Source organism: Antechinus flavipes, chromosome 4, assembly GCF_016432865.1.
Source record: "Antechinus flavipes isolate AdamAnt ecotype Samford, QLD, Australia chromosome 4, AdamAnt_v2, whole genome shotgun sequence".
Taxonomy (NCBI): domain Eukaryota; kingdom Metazoa; phylum Chordata; class Mammalia; order Dasyuromorphia; family Dasyuridae; genus Antechinus; species Antechinus flavipes.
In genome coordinates this window covers 175,970,915-175,991,955 of record NC_067401.1, presented here as the reverse complement: position 1 = coordinate 175,991,955, position 21,041 = coordinate 175,970,915, and the positions used below count along the sequence as shown (strand labels likewise).

The 21,041-nt window shown below is 33.8% G+C and overlaps 1 protein-coding gene across 1 annotated transcript in view; it reads right to left on the bottom strand.

Moving 5' to 3' along the window:
• DNAH9 (dynein axonemal heavy chain 9) overlaps positions 1-21,041 on the bottom strand; it is a 581,066-nt gene that overhangs the window by 447,100 nt on the left and 112,925 nt on the right. Inside the window, exon 11 of the mRNA XM_051995550.1 lies at positions 3,000-3,068. Coding sequence (XP_051851510.1) covers positions 3,000-3,068 — 69 coding nt within the window. The remainder of the gene's footprint in view (positions 1-2,999; positions 3,069-21,041) is intronic.

Sequence of the window (21,041 nt, the reverse complement as noted above, 5' to 3'; positions counted from 1 at the left end):
TAAACTATTTGAAAAAATAGAGAATGAAGAACTCCTTCCAAATTCCTTTTATGACACAGACATGCTACTGATACCTAAATAGGTAGGATGTAAACAGAGAAAGAAAATTATAGACCAATCACCCTAATGAATATTGATGCTAAAATCTTAAATAAAATATTACAGAAAATCACCCCCAGGATAATACACCACGATCAAGTAGGATTTATACCAGAAATGCAGGACTGGTTCAATATTAGGAAAACCATTAGCATAATTTTTTATTAATAACTAAATTAAAAAAAATGATCATTTCAATAGATGCAGAAAAAGCATTTGATAAAATCCAACACCCATTCCTATCCTACACTTGAGAGTATAAGAATAAATGGACTTTTCCTTAAAATGGTCAGTAGCATCTATTTAAAACCAGCAGTAAGCATCATATGAAATGGGGATAAACTGGAAACATTCCCAATAAGATCAGGAGTGAAACAAGTTTGCCCATTATGATCATTACTATTCAATATTGTAGTAGAAATGCTACCTTCAACAATAAGAGTTGAGAAAGAGATTAAAGGAATTAGAGTAGGTGATGAGGAAACCAAATTATTACTCTTTGCAGATGATATGATGGTATACTTTGAGAAGCCCAGAGATCCTACTAAAAAGCTATTAGAAATAATCCACAACTTTAGCAAAGTTGTAGGATACAAAATAAACACATAAATCATTAGAATTCTTACATATCACTAACAAAATCAAACAGAGATACAAAGAGAAATTCCATTTACAGTAACTGCAATAGTATAAAATATTTGGGAATCTATCTGCTAATGGAAAGTCAGGAACTATATGAGCAAAACTACAAAACTTTCCACACAAATAAAGTCAGATATAATCAATTGGAAAAATATTAAGTGCTCTTGGATAGATTGAGCAAATATAATGATGACAACACTACCTAAAATAATCTATTTATTTAGTGCTATACCAATCAGATTCCCAAAAAAGTATTTTAATGACCTAGAAAAAATAACAACAAAATTCATCTGGAAGAACAAAAAGTCAAGAGTTTCAAGGGAACTAATGAAAAAAAAATCAAAATGGAGGTGGCCTAGCCATACCAGATCTAAAACTATATTATAAAGCCACAGTCACCAAAACCATTTGGTATTGGCTAAGAAATAGACTAGTTGATCAGTGGAGTATGTTAAATTCACAGGACAAAATAGTCAATAACTTTAATAATCTAGTGTTTGACAAACCCAAAGACCCCAGATTTGTGGATAAGAATTCATTATTTTACAAAAACTGCTGGGAAAATGGGAAAATAGTATGGCAGAAACTAGGCATGGACCCACACTTAACCATATACTAAGATAAGGTCAAAATGGGTTCATGATATAGACATAAACAAAGAGATTATAAATAAATTAGAAGAACATAGGATAGTTTACCTTTCAGACCTGTGGAGGAGGAAGGAATTTGTGACCAAAGAACTAGAGATCATTATTGGTTACAAAATAGAAAATTTTGATTATATCAAATTAAAAAGCTTTTGTACAAACAAAACTAATGCAGACAAGATTAGAAAGGAAGCAATAAAGTGGGAAAACATTTTTTACAATTAAGGGTTTGGGCATAATGGCCTCATTTCCAAAATATATAGAGAATTCACTCTAATTTATAAGAAATGAAGCCATTCTCCATTTGATAAATGGTCAAAGTATATGAACAGACAATTTTCGGATAGAGAAATGGAAATTATTTCCAGCCATATGAAGAGATGCCCCAAGTCATTATTAATCAGAAAATGCAAATTGAGACAACTCTGAGATAACACTACACACCTCTCAGATTGGCTTGGATGACAGGAAAAGATAATGCTGAATGTTGGAGAGGATATGGGAAAACTGGAACACTGATACATTGTTGGTGGAATTGTGAATGCATCCAGCCATTCTGGAGAGCAATTTGGAACTATGCTCAAAAAGTTATCAAACTGTGCAAACTCTTTGATCCAGCAGTGTTGCTACCAGATTTATGTTCCAAAAGATATCTTAAAGAAGGGAAAAGGACTTGTATGTGCAAAAATGTTTGTGGTTGCCCTTTTTGTAGTGGCTAGAACTGGAAGTTGAAAGAATGCTCATCAATTGGAGAATAGCTGAAGAAATTGTGGTATATGCATGTTATGGAATATTATTGTTCTTTAAGAAATGACCAGCAGGAGGATTTCAGAAAGGTCTGGAGAGACTTACATGAACTGATGCTAAGTGAAATGAGAAGGACTAGGAGATCATTATATACTTCAACAACAATATATATGATGATCAATTCTGATGGACGTGGCTTTCTTTAACAATGTGATGAATCAAATCAGTTCTGTTTGTTCAATAATGAAGAGAATCAGCTAAACCCAGTGAAAGAACTCTGAAAAATGAGTGTGAACCCACAACATAGCATTTCCACTCCCTCTGTTTTTGTCTGTTTACATTTTTGATTTCCTTCTCAGGTTAATTTTACCTTATTTATAAGTCCAATTTTTCTCATGCAGCAAAATAACTGTATGGATATGTGTATATATGTTGTATTTAAAATATACTTTAACATATTTAATATTGGTCTATCTTCCACTTGGGGAGGATGTGGGGGGAAGGAGGGGAAAAGTTGGAATAGAAAATTTTGCGAGGGTCAATACTGAAAAATTACCCATGCATATATCTTGTAAATCAGCCATAATAAAAAATAATGAATAAACCACTTTAGAATCATAAAAATAGTATAACATTCTAGGCCTCCTGAAATTTGTTACAAAACCAGCAATAACATAATTTAGAAAATAATGTGAGCAGCTGAGCATAACAGTGGACATCTATAATTCTTAATAGGTTTTTGTGGTTGCTTATCTCTCCTCAAAGAGGACCCATATGATGTCATTATATTGTAGTCAATGTACTGTGTATCCCACTGTAGCTGAAAAATAAAACAGAGAATAACTGGTCATGTAATTTACTTACTTTTCCAGTAACTGAAACATGTCTTCATACTTTTGTAGCATCTCTTTACCTTCAGAGGCTTCCATACAACTAGTAAAAACAGATAAGAAGAAACAGCATCTGATTAGTGAAGTTGAAACAATGTTTACGAAACAAAATGACATCTTTAAAAGGATTAGTGGATGAAAGAATTGCTTTAAATATTACATTTCACAAAATTTTCAAGTAAATTAGCTCTCTATCATCTGCACCTCCAGAGATAACCACCATATATGATTTGTGGTTTGGTAGCCATTCTGATACTTCTAAATTAGTAGTCTACTTTAACTATAGTTTCCAACAGAAACCCCAAGTGGGTAGGTGAGCTCATGTCAGACTAAAATCCCAATTACTTTAGAAAAACCTATCGTGCAATAGTCAGTAGGACTACCAATCAACAAATCCATAAATCAAAATCCCATTTATATAATATTTTATGGTTTGCTATAACACTTCATTTGAGATAACCCTTGACAGGCAGATGTACAAGTATTTTACAGATGAAGAAACTGAAGTTCAAGAAAGTTACAAGATTTACTCTTTTCTACATAATTATCTAAATATCTGATCTGTCCTCTGAATAAAGTCTCTTATCTCCTGACTCTATGTCCCAGTTTTATTTGAACAGTATTATTTTTACAAATATATTATTTGGATCAATTGAACGTTCCTCATCTCAGGGGGTGGAGCCAAGATGGAGAAGAAGGCACACATTTCTTTCTGACTTTCTCCTACAACCCTCAGACTAATTAGCAAATCCAGCCCCAAAATTAGTTCAGGACTGACAGAATCCATGAATAGTGGGAGTGAAACAAATTACCAGCAGAAAAGAATTTCAAATATCGTCAGAAAAAGTCTGTTTCAATCAGTCATGGAGGTAGGTGGGCCATGTGCAAGCAGGCTGAGTACAGATTCCAGTGTGGTTGTGCAGACCTTGGGCTGCGGGAGCTCTCCTTGATGGAGAATCTATGTGGAGGAATCTCAATAGATGTAGAAAAAGCATTTGATAAAATCCAAGATTCCTTCCTATTAAAAAACTTGAGAGTATAGGAATAAACGGAATTTCCCTTAAAATAGTCAGTAGCGTCTATTTAAAACCATCAGCAAGCAAATGGGGATAAACTGGAACCATTCCCAATAAGATCAGGGGTGAAACAAGGCTGCCCACTATCACCATTACTATTCAATATTGTATTAGAAGTGCTAGCTTTGGCAATATGAGAAGAAAATGAGATTAAAGAAATTAGAGTAGGAAATCAAATTGTCACTCTTTGCAGAAGATATGATGGTAATACTTGGAGAACTCTAAAGAATTAGAAATTATCCATAACTTTAGAATCCACATAAATTCTCAACCTTTTTACACATCACTAACAAAATCCAATAACAAGAGATAATAAGAAAAAAACCTATTTAAAATAACTGTTGATAATATAAAATATTTGGGAATATGTCTGCCACAGGAAATATTTGAGCAAACTACCAGACATTGGAAAAATATTAAGTGCTCTTGGATAGATTGAGCAAATATAATGAGGACAATACTACATAAAATAATCTATTTATTTAGTGCTATACCAATCAGACTCCCAAAAAAGTATTTTAATGACCTAGAAAAAAATAACAACAATTAATCTGGAAGAACAAAAGGTCAAGAATTTCAAAGGAACTAATAAAAAAAAATCAAATGAAGGTGGCTTAGCTGTACCAGATCTAAAATGATATTATAAAGCAGTACCATTTGGTACTGGCTAAGAAATAGATCAGATTATCAGTGGAATAGATTAGGTTTACAGAACAAAATATTCAATGACTATAGCAATCTAGTGTTTGACAAATCCAAAGACCACTAGCTTTTAGGATAAGAATTCACTACCTGACAAAAATTGCAGGGAAAATTAGGAACTAGTATGGCAGAAACTAGGCATTGATCCACACCTAACACTGAACACCAGGCAAAGGTCCAAATGGGTTCATGTTCCAGACATAAAGAATGATAGTATAAACAAATTAGAAGAACTTAGTATAGTTTACCTCTCAGAACTGTAGAAGAGGAAGGAATTTTTGATCAAAGAAGTACTAGAGATCATTATTGATCACAAAATAGATATTTTTGATTATATTAAGTTAAAAAGTTTTTGAACTTATAAAATTAATGCAGACAAGATTAGAAGGGAAGAATAAACTGGGGAAACATTTTAATATTCAAATGCTCTGATAAAGGCCTTATTTCTAAAATATAGGGAGAATTGGCTCAAACTTATAAGAATTCAAGCCATTCTCTAATTCATAAATGATCAAAGGATATGAACAATTTTCAGATGAAGAAATTGAAACTATTTTTAGTAATATGAAAAGGTGCTCCAAATCATTATTGATCAGAGAAATGCAAATTAAGGCAACTACACACCTCTCAGATTGGCTAAGATGACAAGAAAAGATAATGACGAATATTGGAGGGGATATGGGAAACTAGGACACTGATGCATTTTTAGTGGAACTGTGAATTGATCCAACCATTCTGGAGAGCAATTTGGAACTATGCTTAAAAAGTTATCAACCTTCTGACCCAGCAGTGTTTCTACTGGATTTACTGCTAACTGAAATGAGCAGAACCAGGAAATCATTATAAATGAAAAAATACTATTTGATGATCAGTTCTGATGGACATGGCTCTCCTTCACAATGAGATGTTTCAAACCAATTCCAATTGTTCAGTTATGAAGAGGGCCATCTATAACCAAAGAGATGACTGTGGGAGCTGAGTATGGACCACAACATAGCATTCTCACTCTTTCTATTGTTGTTTGCTTACAATTTGTTTTCTTTCCCAATTTTTTTCCTTCTTGATTCAATTTTTCTTGTGCAGCAAGATAACTGTTTAAATATGTATACTATTTAACATGTATTGGACTACCTGCCATCTAGGGGAGGGAGTGGGGGGAAGCAAGGGATAATTTGGAACAGAAGGTTTTGCAAGGGTCATTGTTAAATAATCACTCATGCATATGTTTTGTAAATAAAAAGCTTTAATTAATTAAAAATAAATTTAAAATAAAATTATATATGTGTGTGTGTGTGTGTGTGTGTGTGTGTGTGTGTGTGTGTGTGTGTATAATTTCATATTGAAGCTATAAACAACAGGTTTCCACTTGGTCAGTGAATCTGCATCTTTGCTCTAATATGAGTCTTGTGGCCAAATAAAACATATTTCTAATACATCACCAAGGCAAATAAATTTTTTTGTGATCTTGGGCAAATCATTTAACCTCCAAGGATCTCAGTTTTTTCTGCTATTAAAAATAGGTTGAACTATATATAACCTCCATTGGTCTCTTTCAGCATTTAAGATGAAAGGTAGAATTGTATTATTAGCACGCATACTGTCAGTTGTTTTCCTCGAAGCGACAGGCTTACTTCATTAATTTTTTTTTAATTTAATTTTATTTTATTTAATAATAACTTTGTATTGACAGAATCCATGCCAGGATAATTTTTACACGACATTATCCCTTGCAATCACTTATGTTTCGTTTTTTCCCCTCCCTCCCTCCTCCCCCCCCCCCCGCCCCAGGATGGCAAGCAGTCCTAGATATGTTAAATATGTTGCAGTATATCTAGATACAATACATATTTGCAGAACCGAACAGTTCTCTTGTTGCACAGGGAGAATTGGATTCAGAAGGTAAAAATAACTCTGGAAGAAAATCAAAAATGCAAATAGTTCACATTCATTTCCCAGTATTCCTTCTTTGGGTGTAGCTGTTTCTGTCCATCATTTCTCCAATGAAACTCAGTTAAGTCTCTTTGTCAGAGAAATCCACTTCCATCAGAATACATCCTCACACAATATCGTTGTCGAAGTGTATAATGATCTCCTGGTTCTGCTCATCTCACTCAGCATCAGTCCATGTAGGTCTCTCCAAGCCTCTCTGTATTCATCCTGCTGGTCATTCCTTACAGAGCAATAATATTCCATAACATTCATATACCACAATTTACCCAGCCATTCTCCAATTGATGGGCATCCATTCATTTTCCAGTTTCTAGCCACTACAAACAACTTCATTAATTTTTAAGAAAATGTCTGTCAAAAATACAGAAATGAGTAATCAGATTGTCAGTCATTTTTACAATTAAAAATGGTGTTCCATGAAAAACAGTGCCTAGTTTAACTTGCAACTCAATTGCTTTCAAGACTTTAATACTTTAGCAGGTAACAAAAGTATCTCAGGTATACTTCCTCTTTCATCACAAAGAATATTAAAAAGATGCATACTCAAGATATGAAATTCTACAAACGTGAATGATTTTTATTGCTTCATCAAGGACATTCTTAGATAAAATTGGCATTAAAAAACTGTGGATGATTGTAGATAGGACAATGATTATTAATATAATTTAGTGCTGTTGTGATACTTTTACCTCCTTCAATTGTTGCAGCATTAACATAATTGTTGCTATTGCTCCATTATTTTTAGTCTTCTCTGATTCTTCATGAACCCATATGGGCTTTTCTTGGCTCATTTCACAGCTCATTTTACAGATGAATAAACTAAGACAAACAGGGTTAAGTGACTTGCTCAGTCACATAGTTAAGTAAGTACGTGAGGCCAGATTTAAACTCAGGAATTGAAATTTTAATCATGAAATTAATCATGAAATTTAAAAAAATGTATTCCATACTCTATTTCAACATCACTAGTATGCATTGCCAAGCATCCATATAAAAGATTTTCTTTAGTGATTAGTTTGTGTTGGTACTGGATGAATACAAAAAAACAGTGAGTGCATCCACATTTGTAGATTAATTTATTTATAAGAGAAAATTACAATTCTGCAAATAAGATATTAACTTAGTCTGCATGTCTGCACATAAAGCTTATTCTCTTCCTCTTACCTCTTCCTAAATCTTTCATTCATTTGCAAGAGAATGAAACTAAAAAAGACAAAATACATGTTAATGTTATTTTAAAAGTATGCTTGTTTATTCTAGGGTTATCAGGGACTCAAAGGGATACTCAGTCCACACTTTGAGAATTGACAGCACAGGGAAATCCTCCAAATTATTACTAGTTATAGATGTTATGATTTAGAGAACCCTAGATAATCAACTAATGTTAATTGAAATGGTCACTTTAGCAAAATAGAATATAAATAAACAATATAAATGATTAGTTTTATGTTTCTTAATATATATTTTTTGATGTGTGCAGGAAGTAGTTTAAATAGAATATCGGCTTTGGGTGTTGATGGTGGGGTGTAGTGCCTTCTTCCTGATGGGTCCTAGGAAGGAGTTTTACCTTCATAGCTGGCTTACAAGGCTAGTATTTTGGTTTAATTACTTGGACTCTTCACTTAGGTTTTAGTATGTGGTTTTCAAATAGGCCTGTAAGAGGCATAAGGATGAGGATTAGGAGGAAGTAGAGTATAGAGGCTAGTTGGCCAATGATGATGAAGGGTTGTTCTATGGGCTGTCCCCCGATTCATGTGAGTGTGATTAAGTTGGCAGCGAGAATTCAGAATAAGGTTTGAGAGACTGGTCGGAATATCATGCTTCTTTGGTTGGCTGTGTGAAGTAGTGGGATGATTAGGAGGATTAGGATGGAGGCTAGTAAAGCAAGGACTCCTCTTAGTTTGTTGAAGATTGATTGGAGAATTGTGTAGGCGAAAAGGAAGTATCACTCTGGTTTGATGTGTAGTGGGGTATTTAGGGGGTTGGCTGGTGAGAAGTTATCTGGGTCTCTGAGTGAGTCTGGGGAGAATAAGGCTAGCAGGAGGAGTACGAGTAGCAGAAGGATTATTCCCAGGGCGTCTTTGATGGTGTAGTAGGGGTGGAAAGGGATTTTATCTGAGTCTGGGTTAATGCCTGAGGGGTTATTCGAGCCTGTTTTGTGTAAGAAAAGGAGGTGGATGATGGCTAGCGCTATGACAATAAATGGGAAGATGAAGTGGAATGCAAAGAATCGAGTCAGGGTTGCTTTATCTACTGCGAAACCACCTCAGATTCATTCGGCTAAAGTAGTGCCGATATAAGGGATAGCCGATAGGAGGTTGGTGATTACGGTAGCTCCTCAGAATGATATTTGGCCTCATGGGAGAACATAGACTACGAATGCGGTTGCCATTACTGTTAGAAGTAGCATTACTCTGATGTTTCATGTTTCTTTGTAGAGGTAGGCTCCGTAATAGATTTTTTAACACACTCCATTCACTTAATCTTCTATCAATCCTTGCTCTTTCTCTTATCTTTTCCCCTAGTTTTTTCTGCCCTTCCTTCTATCCTCTTCCTCCCTCTTCTTTTCTTCTTTATAAAGTTAGATAAATTCCTATACCTAACTGAATGATTAGTATTCCCTCAAAGCCAAAATTGATGAAGCCAAGTTCAGACAATGCTCATCACCTCTCCTTTCTTTTTCTTTATTGTAATAGGTCTTTTGCACCTCTTCTTTTAAACTAAGTTTCCCATTGTATCTTCCCTTTCCTATTTTACCAACATAGATCTTTTTTCCACCCCTTAAATGTGTTTTTCTTTGATGTCATCACATGAGAGTCCATTCACAAAGACACTCTTGAGTCCATGTGATGTCCCAATCTGTCTGCCCTAGTGGCAGATGCAATCCTCAAGCATTACAGATATCATTTTCCCATTTAGGGATATAAAGAGTTTAACATTTAAATAATAGATAGATAGATAGGTAGATAGACAGACATATATGTTATTAAGAAATATAAAACTAATCATTTATATTGTTTATTTATATTCTATTTTGCTAAAGTGACCATTTCAATTAACATTAGTTGATTATCTAGGGTTCTCTAAATCATAACATCTATAACTAGTAATAATTTGGAGGATTTCCCTGTGCTGTCAATTCTCAAAGTGTGGACTGAGTATCCCTTGAGTCCCTGATAACCCGAGAATAAACAAACATACTTTTAAAATAACATTAACATGTATTTTTTTTTTTTTAGTTTCATTCTCTTGCAAATGAATGATTTAGGAAGAGGTAAGAGGAAGAGAATAAGCTTTATGTGCAGAAATGCAGACTAAGTTAATATCTTATTTGTAGAATTGTAATTTTCTTTTATAAATAAATTAATCTACAAATGTGGATGTACTCACTGTTTTTTTGGAGGGAGGGAGAGGAAAAATAGGAACAGAAGTGAGTGCAAGGGATAATGCTGTAAAAAATTACCCTGGCATGGGTTCTGTCAATAAAAAGTTATTTAAAAAATAAAATAAAGATATTTTGATAACTGACAAAAAAAAAAAAAAAACTGAAGCACTAAGGCATTGTCGGTAGAGTTGTGAAATGATCCAACCATTCTGGGGAGCAATATGGAACTATGCCTAAAGGGCTATAAAACTGTACATTCTCTTTGACCTACGGTGCCATTACTGGGTCTATTATCCAAGGAAATCATAAAGGAAGGAAGGAAAAGGACCTACATGTGCAAAAATTTTGTAGCACCTCATGGCAGCAAAGATTTGAAAAAGGAGTGGCTGAACAACAGGGGAATGGCTGAACAAGTTGTGGTACAGGAAGATGATGGAAAATATTTGTTCTATAAAAAATGATGAACAAGCTGATTATAGAAAGGCCTGGAAATATTTACATGAACTGATGCTGAGTGAAACAAGCAGAAGCAGTAATACATTGTACACAGTAACAGCAAGAATGTGCAAAGATCAGCTATGAAGGTTGAGTAATTCAGTGATCCAATAGACTTTAGACAGAAAAAACAACTCTGACCACATATAGTTTTTAGGATGAAAGAGATTTCAAATTCTGAGGTCACTAAAAGCAGATCATCTCCAGATGCAGACCCAAAGAATGATATAAATTGATCCCCATTTCACAAGGACCTCTTGAAAAAAATTAAAAAGAATCTTAGAAGAGACCTAGAAGAAAAATGGGAAAAGGAAACTAGATCTTTGCAAGAGGGTTTGGAAAAGGAAACATAGAAATTATCTAAAGAAAACAGATTTAGTGAAATAGGAAAAGCATATAATTCCTTACAAAATAGATTTAACAAAATGGAAAAAGAAATCAACTCTCTGAAAAATAAAATTTGTGAAATGGAAAAAAAAAGTAATTCCTTAAAAAAACAGAATTTGTGTAATTGTAAAAAAAAAAAAAAATCCAAAGAACAAAACAACTCATTTAAAAATTCAATTGGCCAAATACAAAAAGTACAAAAAAAGATAACTAAAGAAAAAAATTCACTAGCAATCAGAATAGCATAAATGGAAAATAACTCTAGGAGCCATCAAGAATCAGTTTAGCAAAATCAAACAAATGAAAAAAGAATAAAAAATGTAAAATACCTGCTTGAATAAAACCAACTGACCTGGAAAATAGATCTAAGAGAGACAATCTAAAGACTTTCTGAAAACCATAATGAAAAAAAAAAAAACCCTAAACATTTTCTTTCAAAAAATTATCAAAGAAAACTGCCCTGATGTCACAGAATCAGGAAGTAAAATATCCATTGAAAGAATTCACCAAGAACCTTCTGAAAGAGGTCCCAAAATAAAAACTCTAAGGAATATCATGGCTAAATTTCAGAACTATCAGCTCAAGGAAAAATATTGGATGTAGACAGAAAAAAAAAACAATTTAAATACCAAGTAGCCATAATCAGGATTACCCAGGACCTAGCAGCTTCCACTATAGTGTTATATGTTATTATTATATGTTATAAAGACTGATACTCTGAAAGGTAAATGAACATGGAATGCAACCAAGAATAAACTGCCAGCTAACTTAAGCATTTTCTTTCAGGGAAGAAGATGGATATTCAATGAGGCAGGTTAATTTCATTTATTTCTGATGAAAAAAAAAAACCACAGAGCTGAACAAAAAATTTAACCTCCAAATATACAACTCAAGAGAAGTATAAAAAGGTAAAAAAAGAAAGAAATCTTGAGAACTATATCCTTGTTATGGGTATACATAGGAAATGAAGGCATAATTTGATTTTAACATCATAATATAAAAAAAGTAGAGGTGGAAAGAGAATTATACTGGAAAAAGCCAGAAATTGGAACTAAAATGAGGGAAATTACAGCTCAGGAAAAGGCAAAGAAAACCTATTATAAAACTAAGGGGGAAAAAGAGAAGGGGAGAAACATTGTGTGAATCTTACTATCACCATATTTGGCTCAACAAGAGAATATTAGGCATATTTGATTCACCAAGAGAAAGTTTTCTCACATTATAGGGAAGTAGGAGGAGAAAGGGAAAAGGCAAGGGGGAGCCTAATAGAAAGGAAAACAAATAATAGGGGAAAAGCAAAAGAAAGAGGGAGGGGCTGCAAGGGGGGAGGGCTCCTTGAGGCAAGGGTGCTCATGTAAAATACTGGGGAGGAGGAAAAGGGGAAAAGAAAAGAGAAAGGTATACTTTGGGGAAAATTAGGTGACAGGAAATACAGAATTAGTCATTTTAAATGTGAATGTGAATGGGGTGAATTGTCCCATAAAATGAAGATGGGTAGCACACTGGATTAAAAGCTAGAATCCTAAAATATGTTGTTTACAAGAAACACATTTAAAGTAGAATGATACACACACAGTAAAGTTAAAAGGCTGAAACAGAATCTATTATGTTTCAGGTGAAGTTAAAAAAAAAAAAAAAAGCAGGGGTAGCCACCCTGATCTCAAATCAAGAAAAAGCAAAAATTGATATAATTAAAAGAGATAAGGAAGGAAACTATATCTTGCTAAAGGATACCATAGATAATGAAATAATATCAATACTAAACCTATATACATCAAGTGGTATAGCATCTAAAGTCCTAAAAAAAAGTTGAGAGATGCAAAAAGATATAAACAGCAAAACTACAATAGCAAGGGATCTCAACCTTCCTCTCTCAGAACTAAATAAATTGAACCACAAAATAAACAAGAAAGAAATTAAGGAGGTAAATAGAATATTAGAAAAGTTAGGATCTTTGAAAAAAAACTGAATGGAGGGAGAAAGAAATACACTTTTTTCTCAGTAGTTCATGGAACCTATACAATTTGAGATATATTAGGGTATAAAAACCTCAAAATCAAATGCAGAAAGGCAGAAATAGAAGAAGCATTTTTCAGATCATCATGCAATAAAAATTACATTCAACAAAAGATTAGGGGAAAATAGAACATAATTAATTTTAAACTAAATAATCTAAACTTAAATAATGAACGGATGAAAAAGCCAATTATAGACACAATCAATGATTTCAACCAAGAGAATGACAATGAGACAACATAGCAAAATTCGTGGGATGCAGCCAAAGCAGTTATTACTACTTTTTATATTTTATATTTTTAAAATTTTATATTTCTAAATGCTTACTTGCATAAAATAGAGAAAGAAAAGATTTATGAATTGGGGTTGCAAATAAAATGCTACAAAAAAAGCAAATTAAAAACCCTCAACTAAATACAAAACTTAAAATTCTATAAATAAAAGGGAAGATTAATAAAATTGAAAATAAAAAACTTGAATTAATCAAGCTAAGAATTGATTCTATGAAAAAAACCAAATAGATAAACCAAGTAGATAAATCTTAAATTAATTTAATTAGAAAAAGAAAGAAGAAAATCAAATTGTTAGTCTCAAAAATGAAAAGGGAAAACTTTCCACCAATGAAGAGGAATTAGAGCAATAATTAGAAGTTTTTGTCCAACTTTATGTCAATAAATTTGATAACCTAAGTGAAATGGAGGAATACCTGCAAAACCATAGATTGCCCAGAGTAACAGAAAAGGACATAAAATACTTATATAGTCCCATTTTAGAAAAAGAAATAGAGCAAGCTATTAATCAGCTCCCTAACAAAAAATCTTCAGGACCAGATGGATTTACATGTGAATTCTACCAAACATTTAAAGAACAATTAGTTCAATACTATACAATCTACTTGAAAAAATAGGAAAAGAATGACTCTTACCAAATTCCTTCCATGACACAGCCTTCGTACTGATACTTAAACCAGGGAGAATGAAAATAGAGAAAGAAAATTATAGACCAATTTCCTTAATGAATATTTATGCAAAAATCTTAAATAAAATATGTAATTTTCAGGGTAGCTTTCTGGAATTCCTTCCGACAGGCCTTGGTCTCAGCAGGATAGATATCATAAGAATAGAGAGGAATAGAGTCTAGAGTTTTTATTGTCTCCTTCATGTCTCCTTTACAGTGCGTGGCTGTCACAGTCTGATCCAGTCTTACTCTGTCTCTCCCAGTTCCTCCTGCAGTCTGTGACAGTCTACCAGTCTGACCTAGTCTTGATCTTGGGGGAGTGCAGGACATAGGAGAGCCACCAGGAGGATGGTCAAAGATGCTCAATGTCTCATTTCCTTCTCAGCCCTCAAATATTTCAGTATGCTTACATCATTGCAACATACTATGTATGAACTAGAGAACCATTACATCTCCATGCTAAGTACTAAGTATATGTATACTAAAGAATCATTATCTCATGATGAGTAATTGCATAATCAAGTAGGATTTATACCAGAAATGCAGAGCTGATTCAATAGTAGGAAAACTGTGCCTCTCCAGGAAACAATACCTAGCTAGCAACATCTGCTTAGCTGCAGGATTTAAGGTCATCTTAACCTGGCTTTGAACCCCCTTTGAACTCACCTAAGTGTCAGCCAGCAGACTGGCAAAAATGGAGAAGAATTAGAAATGTGTGTTGAGCATGTATCATAAATCAGAATGGCAAGGAGTAAAGCTGTTTCTATAGGGGATGCCTAATTTCTATTAGTATACAAAACATTGTCCCTTCATGTACTGATTGATTTATTTGCTTCATGTTTCCTTAGTAATTTTGTAGTTTTAGGGCTTAAATATAGAGAACGAAGATACAATAAACTTGTCTTGAACACATACATCGATATTTTTCTTTTTTCTTGCTCTCATGGTCTTTGCAAGAGCCGATACAGCTTGCCTGTCATTGGCACTTCACAGAAAACTGTTGCATAATTGACTATGTCAATAACCAAACTAACAAAAATCATATAATTATCTCAGTAGAAGCAGAAAATGCATTTAATAAAATCCAACACCCATTCCTATTTAAAAAACACCAGAGAACATAGGAATAAATGGAGTTTTCCTTAAAATGATCAGCAACATCAGCAAGCATCATATGCCATGAGGACAAACTAGAACAATTCCTAATAAGATCAGGACTGAAACATATTTGCCCACTTCACCATTACTATTCAGTATTATAGAAATGTTAGCTTTGGCAATAAGAAAAGGAAAAGAGATCAAAGAAATTAGAGTAGGTAATAAGGAAACCAAATTACACTCTTTGCAGATGAAAAGCTCTCTACACTTAGAGATCCCTAGAGAATCAACTAAAAATATATTAGAAACAATCCACAACTTTAGTAAAGTTGCAGGGTGCAAAATAAATCCACGTAAATTATCAGCATTTTTATATATTACCAACAAAGTCTAGCAGCAAAAAATACAAAGAAAAATTACATTTAAAATAACTTTTGATGATATAAAATATTTGGGCGTCTACCTGCCAAGGCAAAGTCAGGAACTATATAAAACACAACTACAAAACTCTTTCTACACAAATTAAGTCAGATCTAAACAATTGGACAAATATCAAGTGGTCTTGGATAAGCCAAGTGAATACAATACAAATGACAATACTACCTAAATTAATCTAATTATTTAGTGCTATACCAATCAAAGTCTCAAAAAATCATTTTACAAATCTAGAAAAAATAATACCATAGTTCATCTGGAAGAATGAAAAGTCAAGAATTTCAAGGGAATTAATGAAAAAATGTCAATGAAGGTGGCCTACCCGTAGCAGACCTAAAACTATATTTTATAGCTGCAGTCATCAAAATCATTTGGCTAAGAAATAAGAGTAGTTGATCAGTGGAATAGGTTAGATTCACAAGCAAAATAGTCAATGACTATAGTAATCTAGTATTTGTCAAACCCCAAAGCTCCAGCTTTTGGGATAAGAACTCACTATTTGACAAAAACTGCTGGAAAAATTGAAAAGTAAGTAAAATGGCAGAAAGTAATCATTGACCCACACCTAACAAAGTATACCAAAATAAGGTCAAAATGGGTTCATGATTTAGACATGAAGTATGTTATAAATAAATTAAAAGAACATAGGATGGTGTTTACCTCTCAGATCTGTGGAGGAAGAAATTTGCAACCAAAGCTAGAACTGGAGATCATTATTGATCATAAAATTGATCATTTTGATTTTATTAAGTTAAAAAGTTTTTATATAGATAAAACTAAGGACAAGATCAGAAGAGAAGCAATAAACTGGCAAAACATTTTTTCATTTAAGCTTCTGATAAAGGCCTCATTTCTTTCTTTTTTTTTTAAAGGCCTCATTTCTAAACTGTATATAGAATTGACTAAATTTTTAAGAATTCAAGCCATTCTCCATTTGATAAATGCTCAAAGTATATGAACAGACAATTTTCAAATGAAGAAATTGAAACCATTTCTAGTCATATGAAAATGTGCTCTAAATCATTGTTAATCAGAGAAACGCAATTTAAGACAACTCTGAGATACCACTACACACCTCTCAGAGTGGCTAAAATGACAGGAAAAGATAATGACAAATGTTGGAGGGGATGTGGAAAAACTGGGATACATACATTGTTGGTAGAACTGTGAATGTATCTTGCCATTATGGAAAGCAATTTGGAACTATGCTTAAAAATTTATCAAACTGTGCATACCTTTGATTCAGAAGTGTTTCTACTGGGCTTATATCCCAAAGAGCTCTTAAATTAAGGAAAGGGATCCACATGTGCAAAAATGTTTGTGACAGTCCTTTTTGTAATGGCAAAAAATGGAAACTGAGTGGATGCCCATCAGTTGGAGAATGGCTGAATAAGTTATGGTATATGAATATTATGGAACATTTTTGTTCTATAAGAAACGATAAGCAGGATGACTTCAGAGAGGTCTGGAGAGACTTACAGGAACTGATGCTAAGTGAAATGAACACAACGATCATTGTACATGGAAACAAGAGTATATGATGATCAATTCTGATGGACATGGTTCTTTTCAACAATGAGGTGTTGATCTATATATCCAGAGAGAGGACTGGGACAACTTAAATGATTTAAATTCATCAAGGGCAGCTAGATGCTTTATAACTATCTCCTTACTTATTTTGGATATCAACTTCCTATTAGTTAATTTTATCCTGTGATTTTCAATCCAAAAGCTTTTTTTAAAATAGAAAATAGAAAATAAAATATAATTTTAATATCTCTGACTTATTACAATTATCAATTATCATTGTCCTATGCATCCCAAGTAAGAGCCTTTCCTTACTTCTTTTTTCCTCTTAATATAATTAAAAAACAAAACAAAATCCTTTATTTTTTAGAATTCATAACATTTTATAAAACCATAGAAAGTTCTTATATTCATGCTCTTTTACTTGGTAATCATGTCCATCTTCTATACATTTTAAATTCCAAGTTGGTTGTTGAGTTTCTTTTGTAGCTATTAGTTCTTGCAGACAAATCCTAATTTTTTTCCTCATTAGTATTGTTTTTCTTTGTGCCTTCAGAATTTCATTCATGAGCATTTCTTATTCATCCTCAACTGACTTACCCTGTAGCATTTTAATGGAATGCCATGTATTTTCTCTGAGCCTTTTAAAATCTACTTTTGAAAATCTGGAATGCATATTTTGATATGATTTTATTTATCACAAACCCTAAAAGAGAGTGGTTACTTTGCCCCTATCCTCAAGGTTACCATTATATTGACCTTAGTAACCAGTAACCCTTCATCCTAATAATCAAATTCAGTGTAGAATTTCCCTTAGTTTTTGGTTTTACTTTTTGAAGTATGAAATGATAATTGTGGTATGTCAAGAAATTATTAGCCACTCTGATTTTGACATAAAGAGAATTCTAGCAGTCAGGAAAAGAGACTTCCCCCCATCACTAATATGTTTCTGTTTCAAGTTTGTGATTTGTTTCCGTATCTATTTCTAACTTTTGCACATGTGGTATATAGTATACTTCAAAGACAAATCCATTATTAAATCCCTTCAATGATCTTCACAAAAAATTTCTCTGTCATGCCTTCTTCCTCTGGCTCCTGGATCTCATCACAAAGGTATATCTTATTTGTAACACAGTGCTACTCCTTCCTTACTCTTTTATCGTTATGTATCTTTTAATACATCCTATTCTGACTGACATTTATAAACATAGTCCAGTCATGACTTTCATTACATCACATACCCAATGATACCTATGACTTTAAATTTATTTTTTTGTTTTGGGACCTCTAGTTTTTATTGCTTAATAATTTTGGTGTTTGTAAATACATATTTAAGGATATGGGTTTTTACTAACACTAGTTTTGCTGGAGTTATTTTTACCTATTAACTTCTGGTGTCTCAAAAAGCGTCTTTCTTCTTTATAGTTATTCTCCATGATATCTAACTCAGGAGATTTATATAGGTAAACGTTTCTCTTCTCCATGCTTTTTAGTTTAATTTTTGCCAATAATCAAAGTCAAATTTCTTAGTCTATGAGTTCACAGATTTTAATTCTCTTTCATTTTTAGATGACTGGCATATTTGCTTTTCTCAGGGTACCTCTTCAGTTCTCTTAGTGAAGGCTAGCATTTCTTTTAATAGTCAGAAATGAAGATCATCTGGACCTGGTTTTTTGAAGAAAGGGGAGGGAGAAATAGGGAGCAAGAATGACAGTGATGGGGTAAACCCTGAAACTATGTTTGACTTTTGGGGTGAGTCCTGAAACTCCCCTGACAGATACCCACCCTTGGGGCAGTTAAGTGGCTTAATTCAGATTGGCCAAACTCAATTTCCAAAAATATATTTTATACATACAATTTAATACAACTGGCTATAAGAAATTATTTGTGTTAGAATGAAGAAAAAGAAGAAAGAGCAAGAAGGGGAGGTGCCAACTATACTAGGTGAAAAGCAGGAAGAATCGGATAAGAATGGAGTTAAGTACAATTCTGAGTGTGATACTTCACAGCAGGAGAAATTAGATCATTCCATATTGCATGACCCTCCACCCTCAATTAACCTTTCGTGGGTGGAGGAAGAAGGGGAAGGGAGAAAGGCAAAAACACAATCATTTCCTGTGAAGCAGAATATGACAAGATTAGAAGCATTAATTAAGGCAAAAAAATGAAGGAGAAGTTATATCTGATTTTATAAATGCATATCCTGTGATTGAAAAGCTTGATTCTTCAGGTCAAAAAGAGAGAAAATACACTCCTTTTAATATGGAAAAAATTAAAGATTTGAAAAAAGGTTGCACTCTTTATGGGGTTACATCCTCTTATGTTAAGCTGTTACTAGATAATTTGTCTTATGAAATCTGAACCCCGAATGACTGGAAATCCATAGCTAGAACATGGTAGAACCGGGACAAAATTATTTCGGAGTATCATGAATTATATAGGATTCAAGCCCAACACAACAGGTAAACAGGAGCTAATATAACTGAGGCTTTCACTGGGCCTCTGAATGTAGATTGACTCAGGGAAATGAGAGGTGGGGCTCAGCTTCAGAGCCCCACGTGGGGCAAGATGGCAGCCGAGGTTACACCCAGAGAGTCTTTAGAATTCGATAGTAAGATATGATCAATCAACCAAAAGGCAAACAGATGGAAGAAGGAGATTACACAATCACTCAGCCAAAAGGCAATCAGAGGGGAAAAGCGGATTGCAATTAGGAAAAACAGAGTTGTGTGCTAATAGAGACTACTGAGATATTCCCTGCAGAGGCGAAATCTGTTCCTGTCCAGCCTGTGGATCCCTTGACTCCAGGCACAATAGGCTTGACTAGTTCACCTCCTGGGAATGCTTACAAAACAGTGGCCATCCACACACTGATGTGGGAAACTGGAGAATTTGTAGCTATTATCCCAGTCACTAATACAGGTAGACAATCTGTGATATATCAACTAGGAGAAGTAGTTTCATCAGGCTTACTGTTACATACCCCTAATAGACAATATGATGATAGTTGCCCAGATTCTGACTTCAAGCAGCAAAATCTAGGAATATTTTGGACTGCAATTGTGACAGATGATCAACCTATGCTCACTATGTATGTGAATGGAATACCATTAAAAGGCTTGGTAGACATGGGTGCAGATCGTACTGTCATTAGAGGTGCCAGCTGGCCCAGTCACTGGCCAAAGATTAAGGCAGACAAAGATTAAGACATGTCTGATGTAGGAGAATCAATAGCAGCAGAAGTTAGTGCTGCCCCTATGAAATGGACATTTAAAAATTAAACAGGAGTTTTTACTCCTTTTGTGGTCGAAAAAATCCCCATCAACCTGTGGGGAAGAGACTTTTTACAGCAGATATGATTACAATTAAGTACTTCAGCTTTTTAGGCAGAGCTGCTGTTGAAGGCCTGCCAGCACTCTCACTGGTTCCTATTCAGTGGAAAGCTGATAACACCAGGGTTGGTAGAACAGTGACTCTTAACAAGAGATAAAATTCAGGCCTTAGTAGATATAGTGCAAGAGCAACTTGACCAAGGACACTTACAACCTTCTCTAAGTCCTTGGAATTCCCCAGTATTTCTTATAAAAAAGAAATCTGGAAAATGGAGGATGTTGACTGATTTAAGAAAGGTAAATGAACAGATGGAAACTATGGGAACTCTTCAGCCTAGACTTCCATCTCCTACTCAATTGCCTAGAGAATGGCTTCTTTGGGTTATAGACATCAAGGATTGTTTCTATTCTATCCTTCTAGATAAGGAGGATATGAAGAGATTTGCCTTTTCAGTGCCTAGTGTTAATTTAGCTGAGCCTTATAAAAGATATGAATGGACAGTTTTGCCACAGGGAATGAAAAATATCCCTACTATGTGCTAAATGTATGTTGCTGCTGCTCCCGTTCCAGTAAGAAAAGCATTTCCAGAAGTTATGCTATTACATTATATGGATGATATATTGGGATGTGCACCTGAGGAACAAATGTTAGAAGC